This window comes from Neovison vison, chromosome 1 (genome assembly GCF_020171115.1).
Source record: "Neovison vison isolate M4711 chromosome 1, ASM_NN_V1, whole genome shotgun sequence".
Lineage (NCBI taxonomy): Eukaryota > Metazoa > Chordata > Mammalia > Carnivora > Mustelidae > Neogale > Neogale vison.
The window spans coordinates 14,513,627-14,525,645 of NC_058091.1; the positions used below are offsets into that span (position 1 = coordinate 14,513,627).

General features: G+C 39.8%; 1 protein-coding gene across 18 annotated transcripts in view; it reads left to right on the forward strand.

Moving 5' to 3' along the window:
• Positions 1-12,019, forward strand: part of SYNE1 (spectrin repeat containing nuclear envelope protein 1) — a 479,099-nt gene that overhangs the window by 385,352 nt on the left and 81,728 nt on the right. For all 18 annotated transcript variants that reach the window (XM_044243752.1, XM_044243801.1, XM_044243842.1 and 15 more), the window contains 7 exons: positions 1,567-1,700; positions 2,089-2,293; positions 4,219-4,401; positions 4,978-5,124; positions 7,031-7,185; positions 7,674-7,821; positions 9,544-9,638. In XM_044243752.1, coding sequence (XP_044099687.1) covers positions 1,567-1,700; positions 2,089-2,293; positions 4,219-4,401; positions 4,978-5,124; positions 7,031-7,185; positions 7,674-7,821; positions 9,544-9,638 — 1,067 coding nt within the window. The remainder of the gene's footprint in view (positions 1-1,566; positions 1,701-2,088; positions 2,294-4,218; positions 4,402-4,977; positions 5,125-7,030; positions 7,186-7,673; positions 7,822-9,543; positions 9,639-12,019) is intronic.

A 12,019-nucleotide genomic window follows, 5' to 3' on the forward strand; every position in this document is an offset into this window, starting at 1 on the left:
TAACTAAATGATTTTTTAAATTCTGTGATATAAATATCCCCATGAATACATTTTATAAAACGATTTTACATCCAGCCAACCTCCTTGATCTATTGCTGCTGCCTTTATGTCTTCCCTTTCTCTCTTTATCCTGCTTCTCCAAACATATTTTTTTTTTCTCCAAACATATTCTAAGGGAACAAAAAGAAAGCAAAGAGAAAGATAGTCAAAATGGTAAACGTGTAAACTATTTACCTGTTTTCTTTTCATTCGGTTTAGTATCAGTCATCTGTTCGATGCGTGCACATAAGCCTCTTTTTCTAACACTTCCTGCTTAGTTTCCTGGGTGCCTGTCATCACTGAACTCATACAGAATTGAGGCTGCTGTTTGACTGTGCAGAGCACTGTCTCCTACCTCAGGCCCCTGCCTTCGAATCAGCTGCTGCCCTCACTGCCCTGCACACCACTCACTGGGCGCTCTCTCACCTGTGGCCGCTCTTTCTCCCTGGCTAACTCATGCAGACAGGGACACAGGGACACGAGATGGGCAGGGTAGGCCCTCAAGGGATGGGACGCCAGCAAGAGCCCAGCATGTACCCTCCTGACATCTGTCCACTTCCCTGGCTTGGCTATGAAAGTTTCCATGTTGCTGACCTCATACACACATGCTCTGATCAGGGAATGCCTTTTCTCGAGGGTGGCGTAGGAGGGAGGAGAGATAAAATGTATATATCCACAATTTCTTTAAACCTTAAATAGTTGTTGTAGATACTGAAAATCATTAAAACTTGCTTTGAGACTAGTAAGTCTGAAAACAGATTTTATGATTTTGAGGTGATTAGAAGTACTTTTTAATTTAGCCTGTTCTGTATTTAACACCAGCACATGCTATCTTAAGATATGAAAGGGTTTTGATTTGATGGCAATCAGATAGTCTTAAATAGAACTGGGTTTTTGTAGCCTCCGTCACCTATGGGGTTTTATTAAGAACTGAGTCTAGCCCTCCAACAGTATTTGCAGGGGAAGTGCCTTTCTTTAAGATCCTTCACTAGTCCTTGGTAGAAGACTGTGCCAAGTCTGTAGTCTGTCTAATAAATATTCTTTGCAAGGAAGAACACCCAGAGATAGAACTTACAAGTGGTACTCAGAAAAATCAGGACTTCTTAAGGTCTGATTATCTGGAGTTTCCTATAGAAGAACTCTAGATATGTAATAAAATGGGGACCAGGGTTTTGACTTTGAATAGCAAAGAGAACCAGTGAGACAGACTGCGTCCAGATCATGGCCCTAGCTTCCTACTAAAAGACAGACAAGGGACTCATGTGAGCTTTCCCAGCAGAATTCCAGATGCTACTGTAAGAACGTTTAGCTGTTAGGAATCCCTTTTCACACTTTTGAGAACCAAATTATAAAAGAAGAAATGATGATCGAAAGAAAATTTACAAAGCATCAGAACAAAACCATGGTTTATATATTTATATGTACATAGTTATAGAAACAGCTGTAAATTACTTTTAAATGATTATTAGAATTTACATCCTGTCATGTCATCTGTGGCACTTTTTTTTTTTTTTAATTTTGGGGCAGAATCTTCAAGATGATCTGGAAAAACAGGAAAAGAACTTACAGAGGTTTGGTTCTGTCACCAACCAACTGTTAAAAGAGTGTCACCCACCTGTGACAGAAACGCTTACCAATACATTAAAAGATGTCACTATGAGGTATGGAACATGCTCATTTTGCACTGTTATGCATTATTTATATCACAGCCTTATGACAAATAACGATAGAATTAAAACTTGCCAGCATTTTGAATTTGAGCTTTCTACATTCTATTCTACTCATGTTTCAATGTTCACAAATGAATTGAAGGTAACTAAATGTAGTGAAGATACTTAGAAATAGATGAACACTGCTGTCTACCCAAAGATTACCTCATTTCTATTATCTGCCCTTGAACTGTGAGTGGGCATTGTGTCAAATAGAAATGAGACATCTCTGAATTATTCCCATATTCACATGAAGCAGGATCGTGAAAAATAAAAGAGCAAATAACAGCATTTGGTAAGAGGTGCTAATCTGCCCGTGAGTGTTGGCTATTGTTTCCAGATGGAATAACTTGCTGGAAGAGATCGCTGAGCAGCTGCACGCCAGCAAAGCCCTACTTCAGCTTTGGCAGAGGTACAAGGACTACTCGAAGCAGTGTGCCTCTGCGGTACAGCAGCAGGACGACCGAACCAACGAGCTCCTGAAGGCGGCCACCAACAAGGACATTGCTGATGACGAGGTTGCGACGTGGATCGAAGATTGCAATGTATGTTTGGCGATACTGGTGTTCCCCGCCCCCCATGCCATTCTCAGCCATCTCAAGTTTAGCAAGGCCAGGGCTGATATGTGCAAGCTTCTGGTATGCCTCAGTATGTGGGACAGCTATCCAAAAATGGTTTTAAGGACCAAAGAGCCTGCTGGGGTTTCAGAACCCAGTTGCACATGTATCTGATTTAAGAGGTCCCTCCCCCTGTTTCATTTTCACAGATGAGCTGTTTTCCCATCTTTCCTAATGGCACATCATCCTTGTGAAGATTTAGGTTGATTGTTTTTACATGTTTGCCAGTTCAGAAATAAGAGAGTATGGAGAATAATGTTTTATCTTTTAAAAATCCATCGTGAAAGGTATTACCTAGTTAGGTCCATTATTTCTTATGTAAGCATCGACATAATTATTTCTTCTAAGAATTTAATGGTGGAAAGAAGTCTTTCTCTCCTGATTTACTGGTGTGCTTCTTTTTAATAGCTTTTTAATATTTCTTTATTTTCACTGAGGTTGCCAATAACCTACTTTAGGTTTTCAGAAACAGTCTCTTGTTTCACTCATTACATGGTTCTTCTGCTTCTCCTTATTGGTCTTTATTTTAATGAACTTGTTCCAAAGATCTTCTTGTAAGCTTTCCCAAATCAGTTTATTAGAATTAAGCAAGTTATAAAAAGCACATAAATCTCAACCTATTTGGGGCGCCTGGGTGTCTCAGTGGGTTAAGCCTCTGCCTTCAGCTCAGGTCATGATCTCAGGGTCCTGGGATCCAGCCCCACATCGGGCTGTCTGCTCAGCAGGGAGCCTGCTTCCCTCTCTCTCTCTCTGCCTGCCTCTCTCCCTACTTGCGATCTCTCTCACTCTGTCAAATAAATAAATAAAATCTTTAAAAAAAAAATTTCGAGCTATTCTAATACCATCACACAAATACTAAATAATCACTTTAAAGCTAATGTTTAATACTAAAGACAACATAAGGCTTTTTTCTCCTCCTTCCACATAGTTTATCCTTACAGGATTTGTCATTTTTAATTTTCACCCCTCCTGAGTTGATACATCACACCTATTTTAGGGGGTAATACTCCAAATTATTTCTCTGAATTGTTCTAAGATCTGTGTCAAGGTCAAAGCTTCCTTCTGTTTGTTTTTCTCCCTGTCATAGGTGTTGCTGTCTAGCTAGAGCAGGCTCTACTCTTTCCACCATGTCAGGTGGAGCACCAGCAACAGGTAGAAGAACCAGTCATTTGTCAGCTCTTAGTGGTAGATGGAAACCAAGAAGCAGAATTTCCACTGGCTTAAATTTTGAGCATTTAGGAGTGTCCCACCAGAAGTGGAGGCAAGAGAAGCCATGGAAAAGGGTGGAGATGCCATCTGCTTCTGTCCCTGCCCACCAGGGCCATTGCTGGGGCTCCAGGCTCCCCTGAGACAAGAGGGTCTGTTGTAACCGTTGTAATGCGACCATGCGTGTGAAACACGCTGTTGGCGAACTCAGCCACTGTGTGTGCAGAATTCAACAGGAAAAGGCGAAATGTAGCGCTGTGTTTTTGATTTTGATTTGATATCAACTACATGAAAAGAGAGGAAAAACATGCCCAAATGCTTCCAGTTATTGGCTCTTCTTGTGGACGTGTCTTCTTATGTATGTTTCCCTGCGCTTCCCCCCACCCCCATGTCCTCGTGTCCTACCATGAACCTATGTGGCTTTTATTATAGAATAGTCCGTGTATGTCTAAAAATGTTAACACACATCCATTTTCAAAAATCAGATTTAATCCCTCATTATTTTTCTGCAGGTGAAGTGTATTTAGTGTAATAATTTGACAAGTAAGAATTGAGTGTTTCCAGATGCGTGGCCCTTTGCTGATTATCAGTTTAAGGAGTGCCCTTACCACGTTGTTTCATAATGGGACTATTTTCATCATCTGTAGGATCTCCTCAAAGAACTGGGGGTAGTGAAGGATTCCCTGTTTGTTCTGCGTGAGCTGGGAGAGCAGCTCAAGCAGCAAGTGGATGCTTCAGCGGCATCAGCCCTTCAGTCCGATCAGCTGTCTTTGAGTCAACATGTGTGTGCCCTGGAGCAGGCTCTTTGCAAGCAGCAGACCATGTTCCAGGTATGTTACCGACCTCATATTCCACATGTGTTGTCAGTTGGCTTTCTATAACATCTGAGCCTAACCACAGGAAAAGAAAGTTTTCTCATCATTGAGACAATGCCTTGTTCAAGACCAAAGAATTAAAAAGCAAATGAACTTGAAGTTCCAGTGGGGACAAGGGAAGGTGGGAGTCTTGTACTGTTCTTGACAATGTAATTTTGCCCCTAAAAGCAATGCTTCTTTCTATGATACTGGGTAAAATACATCCAACTAATAAATACCAAGTGGCTTTAGTGTTGTCATTCCTATTTATATAACAAGTTTTTGCCAAGAATAAGAGTATTTTTCTGTTTGGTAGTATATTTTAAAAATAATTGGTCAATTCATAAACAGTATCTAGAAGTAATTCTGAGTTTTCAAAAATATTTTTACATGAATGAAGAGAAGAAAAGTTAAGAAGAAAAGTTAAGTCATGTAGCCTTATGGCATTTGAGGATGGATACTTGACACAAAGATATGAAAAATAATTTCAATATCCAGTTGCCCTTTCATTAGATATCTAAATACCAATTTTCTTTTGTGAAAAAAATAAAGACTGGAGTTCTTGACTATGAAACCTTTACCAAGAGCTTAGAAGTGTTGGAGGCCTGGATAGTAGAAGCTGAAGAAATATTACAAGGGCAGGACCCAAGCCACTCATCTGATCTCTCAACCATCCAGGAAAGGATGGAAGAACTTAAGGTAAGTACATTCAAATCCTAGGCCTAGATCTTCTATCTTTTGTCCTCAAAGTCTTAAGGAATACTCACAACTCCTAACATTAGACCTACTTTTATTCTGAGCTCACAGAGAAACCCTTGCCAGCTCTGTTTTCTTGCAGTGTGCACACACTGATTTCATGCTCTGCGATGAGAGTCAGCCAGGGGCAACCCTAGGAGTCCGGGTCACTCCTCCCTCCCACCTCTCGTCCCTTCCCCGGCCCAGTGGATCCCCTCGAACTTCCCGTTTCCATCTCTACCCTCATCCACTCCTAGATAAGCCCCCAATGTCTCGGACACCATCAGTAGCCTCCAGGGTCCTCTCTGCGGTGACCCCAACCCCTCCAACCCACAGCTGCCAAAATGATCTTTTTCTTTTAAAGGGTTTTACTTAATTATGAACTGTTTTAAACATTCAGTAAGTAAAATGATAACAAAAGACACACCAGTTTTATCGTATCACTCCTCTGCTTCAGACCCTCCATGGGTTCCCACTGTTCTCAGGGTAAAGACCAGGGTGGACCATCACCCCCCAGTGGACCTGGCTTCCATCTTCCAAAGGGTCTCGTCTTCCTCACTGGTCATCTCAGTATCCGCCACCATGCTTCCTAGCCTTTGCACACCTAACGTCACCTTTTTCTGGAATTTGTCAGCTCCCTTCCCACCAAAAGCAATGAATTTTTGGTCATTTTGTTCAATGTCATTCTCTGAAGAAAGCGTCCTCTTTTCTTGAAGCTCCCCCATGTAACACTTTGATAGCACACTATTTTTTTTCTTTAAAAATTTTTACATACCATTTTAATGACATTCACGTGATTAGGTGACGACTCTTGTGGATTAGTATTATCGGCATAGCATCTTCTGTCTGGAAGCCCCATGAGAAGGACCACTGCCTGTCAGTTTCGTTCACTGCTGATATCTACCCATGACAGTTCTGCCATCTAATTGTTAATGCTTCTGACTTCAACAGTTGGAAAGATTTATTCTGTCTTTAGGGTAATGAGCCTGTTCCCGAGCATGTGAAGAGAAAATGCACACAGCAAGGATGTCTTCCCATTTACCTCTTCCTGTATTCCTAGATGGAGTTACAGGTGCCCACACATAAACCGGAAAAGACCGTTTTGTCCTGTGTTTGAGGAGAGGGAGGAGCCCTGAGAGCACAGAATGCTTTGTTAGTTGCGTCTCACCAATTTCAGGGTTGGGGCCAACGACCTAAAACTGAAGCTTCTAGGATATTGGGTGTTGCCTTCAAAGCTCAAAGGGAATCTCACTCCATCTAGCAAGTGCTCGGTGGCTCTTACTTACCCAGCTCTACCACGTACTGGCTGGGTGGCCGTGAGCAATTTACGAACCATTTCTGAGCCTCATCATTAAGTCAGAATAAGTCAGAATACTCATGGTACTTACCTTAGGGGATTATTTTGCAAATAAAATGAGTTATTACCTGTGAAGCTCTCATGCTATTATTTGATTCATTGCAAGTGCTCAAGAGATGTTAGCTCTTACTCTTATAATGGTTACCATTATAAATATTCTTATTGGTAATAGATAATAAAGGAGCAGAATAGCTTAGACAGATGGAATATAAAGGGTCAGAAATACGCCTTTTCAGTCATCAGCATAATTTTCATCCATCAGCAAGTAAATGATTCATGGGAACTACTAAACGTTCAGTGGGAGGGCGTGAGGAGCTATAGCAGCAGGGGAAACGGGTCAGGAGACGCCGCTTTTCTTTATTGGCAGCTCTGGAGATGACAGGTCAATGGCCCAGAAATACAGGGAGACCAAAGACCTGCTTCTTCCTGAAATCAGCAGGTCACTGTGAAGTTTGAAAGAACTCTGCGTTTTCTGACCATAGTGCTAAACTGACTTTTAAATCTTGTTTCCAGGGGCAGATGCTAAAATTCAGCAGCCTGGCCCCTGACCTAGACCGTCTGAATGAGCTTGGATACAGGCTACCGCTGAATGATAAAGAAATCAAAAGGATGCAGAGTCTGAACCGACACTGGTCTCTGATCTCCTCTCAGACCACAGAAAGATTCAGGTGGAGTAACCAAGAGATGTTTGGGCCACTCTGATATACCAGTAGATAGAAGTGCATGGCTTGTGCGTACTGATAAATTCTAGGTCTTTCCAATGGCACTCACAAAATTTGAACTAGAAATGGTGAACTGATTGTGAAGTGGTTTCCCATGCTTGATGCGTGAAATATTGTTTTAGCAAAAAAGAAGGAACTCTTTTACATAAAACTATATTAAAGGTACATACATAATTTTATCAATCTGAAAACCTACCGTTTTATTTGTGGGGCAGGGAGTTGTTGTTGTTGTTTTTGTGTGCCGAAACCTGGGAGAAAACCTACCATTTTAAACTTTTATTCTTTTTGAAACATTTGCTACTTAACATTGAAAGCTTTGTGGTGGTCCAGTTAGAATCAGACAGAGCATATTTTATAATCTAATTTTATATATTGACAGGGTAAGAACTAACAAATGACACTGTAATCGTGTTCTTTTTCCTTCATTTTATCAGTAAGTTGCAGTCATTTTTGCTGCAACACCAGACTTTCTTGGAAAAATGTGAAACATGGATGGAATTCCTGATTCAAACGGAACAAAAGTTAGCGGTGGAGATTTCAGGCAACTATCAGCATCTTTTGGAGCAGCAGAGAGCGCATGAGGTAAGGTATGCCGGTAGGGTTTTAGGTAATGAAACAGTCTTAGGGAAAGTCCGTGCACTGCCACGTGGAGGAGTTCAGGCACTGTTTATTGTGCTGAGTCTGCTCCTGTGTAGGCATTGTTTTGCCTTCTTTCTTAAGTTTGAGGTTTCTGTATCTTAACTATAAAAATGTGGTGCAGTTCTTTGCTTCCATAGTTGGTTTTCCAAATGTGTTAGGCTTCAATATCCTGCAATGTATACTACCAGAATTGTGGTAAAAGTCTACTTATGGGGGTGTCGGGGGAATCAGGGGTGTGTGCGGAAGGAATACAGAAAGTTAGACAATTTTCAAATTCAGTTACATACTATGTTAATATTGCCAAAGCTAGTTGCTTAAGAGATTTTGCTTTGATCACAAGTCTTTGATAAATGAAAGTTGAGTGTTCTGTAAAAGAAAAAAAAAAAATTCATTTTTTATACTTGGAAATCAAACTATCAAATGTATCCGAGAGTACCTCTTGATCAAATGGCATTATGATTATTTCTTAAGAAACACCAGCGAGAGAACTAGATACAAAAAGCAAATTAATTAATTTGCTGCTTGTCTCAATTTTGTTGTTCCCTGGTGTAAGCACATCGGCCCATGGGTTTCTGAAGTATACACAAATGGAGAAATAGGATTTTCCTAAAAGCAGAGAAAAGCTTAAATGAACTTAAAAAAGAATGATACTAAAAGTTTTTGCTTAAATTTTAACAATAAAGACTTTAAATATGTATAAGGTATTTTAAAATCCAGTTTTATCAGTTTGACTAAAGATGGAATAAAAGAAAATGAGTTAAAACTACAGTGAGTGCAGAGGAAGGGGAGTCTTCTTACACTGTTGGTAGAAATGCAAACTGGTGCAGCCACTCTGGAGAACAATATGGAAGCTCCTTAAAAAGTTCAAAATAGAACTATCCTATGACTCCGGAATTGCACTACTGGGGATTTACCCCAAAGATAAAAATGTTGTGATCCGAAGGGTCATCACACCCCAGTATCTATGGCAGCAATGTCCACAATAGGCAGACTATGGAAAGAGCCCAGATGTCCATCCACAGATGAATGGATAAAGAAGACGTGGTGTCTATTATATACAAGGGAATACTACTCAGCCATCAAAAAATGAAATCTTGCCATTTGCAACTAGGATGGAACTAGAAGGTATTATGCTAAATGAATAAGTCAATCAAAGAAAGACAATTATCGTATGATCTCCCTGATATATGTGGAATTTGAGAAACAAGGCAGAGGATCATAGGGGAAGAGAGGAAAAAAATGAAACAAGATAAAACCAGAGAGGGAGACAAACTATAAGAGACTCTTAATCTCAGGAAACAAACTGAGGGTTGTTGGAGGGGAGGGGGGTGGGAGGGATGGGGTGGCTGGGGGATGGACACTGGGGAGGGTATGTGCTATGGTGAGAGCTGTGAATTGTGTAGGACTGATGAATCACTGAAACGCCTGAAACAAATAATATATTATATGTTAATTTTAAAAACTTAAAGGACAAAAAATTAAAAATAGACAAGGGTAAAAAAAAATGCATTTTCCTATATTGCAGGATTTCGCATGTATCCAGATACAACTGGAAATATCTTTCAAAGCCTTGCTAAAGCCAGAATTTTTGTGGAAGTTACTAGGAAACTGGTCCCTAAAATTGGGAACTCTAAAAACATGTTTTTCTGTTTTTTCAAATAATAGTTGTTTCAAGCAGAGATGTTCAGTCGCCAGCAGATTTTGCACTCAATCATTATTGACGGGCAGCATCTTCTAGAACAAGGTCAAGTTGATGACAGGTAGGATCTTTGATATTATGAAGAAAGGTTTTGGTGAATTAGTCATTTTCTTTTTAATGAGCAAATTAGAAGGCATATGTCTAATCTTCCTAAGGCAATTGTACTGCAATGGAGCCCCAGTAATTGGAGAAAAGGCTCGTCTGAAACTCTGAAACGACTGAGTATTGAATCTTTTTAAAGAACTGCTATTATATTACATGAAGGACATAAAGTAATTGGAAATCAACTAGTCAGCCTTCTCCAGACCTCTGCAGGAGACTAGAATTAATGAATAGATCAGAACAAATTGTATCAATGATGTATCAATGGTTTGTAAACAGATGCTTCTAATTGTCTCATACAGTTACAGAAATTATATTCCTCAAAGGAGCATAGAGATCACTAGATCATCGTTATTACTTATAGATGAAAACTTGAGGCCCAGAAATGCAAACTGATGGGACCAAGGTCACTCAGGGTTTTAGTCAGGACCAGCCAGCTGGGTTTCCACACCAGGGTAATTCCAGTTCGGAAATGGTTGCTACCTTAAGTCAGCTGACACTCTGACACACTGAAATCCTGCTTCCTCTTCATTTACTTAGAAGATATCCTCTTTATTTAGAAATGAAGAGGTAATCTAGCTCCTCTTCTAACTTCCAGTATGTGAATTACTGATCCCGTACTATATTTACATTTCCTAGGAACAGAATCTAATCTATCCTATCTGCTTTATATAATGATATTTGGGGAATAACCTCATTGATACTTATATATTTACATAAGGACATCTTTCCCATATTAAAGACCAGTAACTGTGATTATAATTAACTTACTATTTAAAAAAAAAAAAAAAAGAAAAAAGAACATAAATCACTGTTTTCACTAAGAGGGTTTTTTAAATGTTTTGAAGCAATTTCAGTTTTAAGTGATATTTCTTTGGAGGTAAACATGAAAGATTTTCACGGTTAAGCTTGGAACAACAAAATGCGGTACCATATTTACTCTATTCAAAGTAAGCCAAACTTAAATGTGAGCTTTACTAAGAATTTAAGGCCTTCAAAATAAAACAAATTCAAATGCAATTAATGTATTCTTTGCTTTGTCCTCCTTTGGTCAACTCTGTAACAGTATTATAAAAGCCAGTAGGCAAAACAAAATTCAGAATTCATGCACAAGCCAACATCTATTAAATTGTAAATGTTAACAGTTAAGGAGAAACTCCAAAGAGGGGAAAATGGGAGGTTTGGATCGAGGATAATTCTGAAAGTTGCAGAAGAAAAAAAAATTCAGATTAGAGCATGAAGGCCCCAGATTACAAATGTATTGTGTCTTAAAAGTTTTATAAGTCTTGTGTTTTAGAGTTCAAGTTCAGCCATGTGACCAGGCTCCTCATGTGTTGAGGACGTCCTCATCTGGGCCGACAGGTGGCTCAGGACAGCTGGACTCTCCAGAAAGGGAGGACAAGAGCTCCTAAGAGATCTTGGAGAGTGGCCTGATGGGAAAAGCAGTGTGGGGGGCACTTTTCCTGTGGTCGGACAGTCTCAAGTCCTGCAGTGAAAGGTTTTCAGAGACGACAGATGCTTGAAACTTCTAGGGGAATTTCATGAACCTAATTCGTCACATTAATTCTACTGCAATTAGATGATTAACATCAGAATTTCCTTTCAAAAATGGAAGCACCAATAACACATTTAGTTACAAAAACCAAGGATTGAGAGTGGGCCTAGGTGATAGGAAGTGTCAGCAGGACAGCTGTCCAGAAGAGTAATTTCAGCTCAGATTTGAAGCCACCCTCAAGAGGAGAGAATAGTGTATCTAGGGAGGAAAAGCAAAACTCACACAATAGAGAAAAAACAAGTAATGTTACACTTTAATATCAAAATGTGAATAACATCGTAATTTACAAAGAAACTCATTCTATTTGGTACTGGACAAATCAGTTCTGGATCTACAAACGATGCATCAGTTCTAGAGCTACAAAACTTCCTAAAGAACTACTGACATTTTTTTTTCCAATTTATTTATTTTCAGAAAAACAGTATTTATTATTTTTTCACCACACCCAGTGCTCCATGCAAGCCGTGCCCTCTATAATACCCACCACCTGGTACCCCAACCTCCCACCCCCCCCGCCACTTCAAACCCCTCAGATTGTTTTTCAGAGTCCATAGTCTCTCATGGTTCACCTCCCCTTCCAATTTACCCAGATTCCCTACTCCTCTCTAACGCCCCTTGTCCTCCATGCTATTTGTTATGCTCCACAAATAAGTGAAACCATATGATAATTTTACAAGTAGAAAACACAGAGGTAGAAAGGGCAGACTAAAAGACCTGAGATTATTTAGCCTGAAATTGAGAACACTTAAGTACAATTTCCTATCTCTAAATATGCAGACAACCTT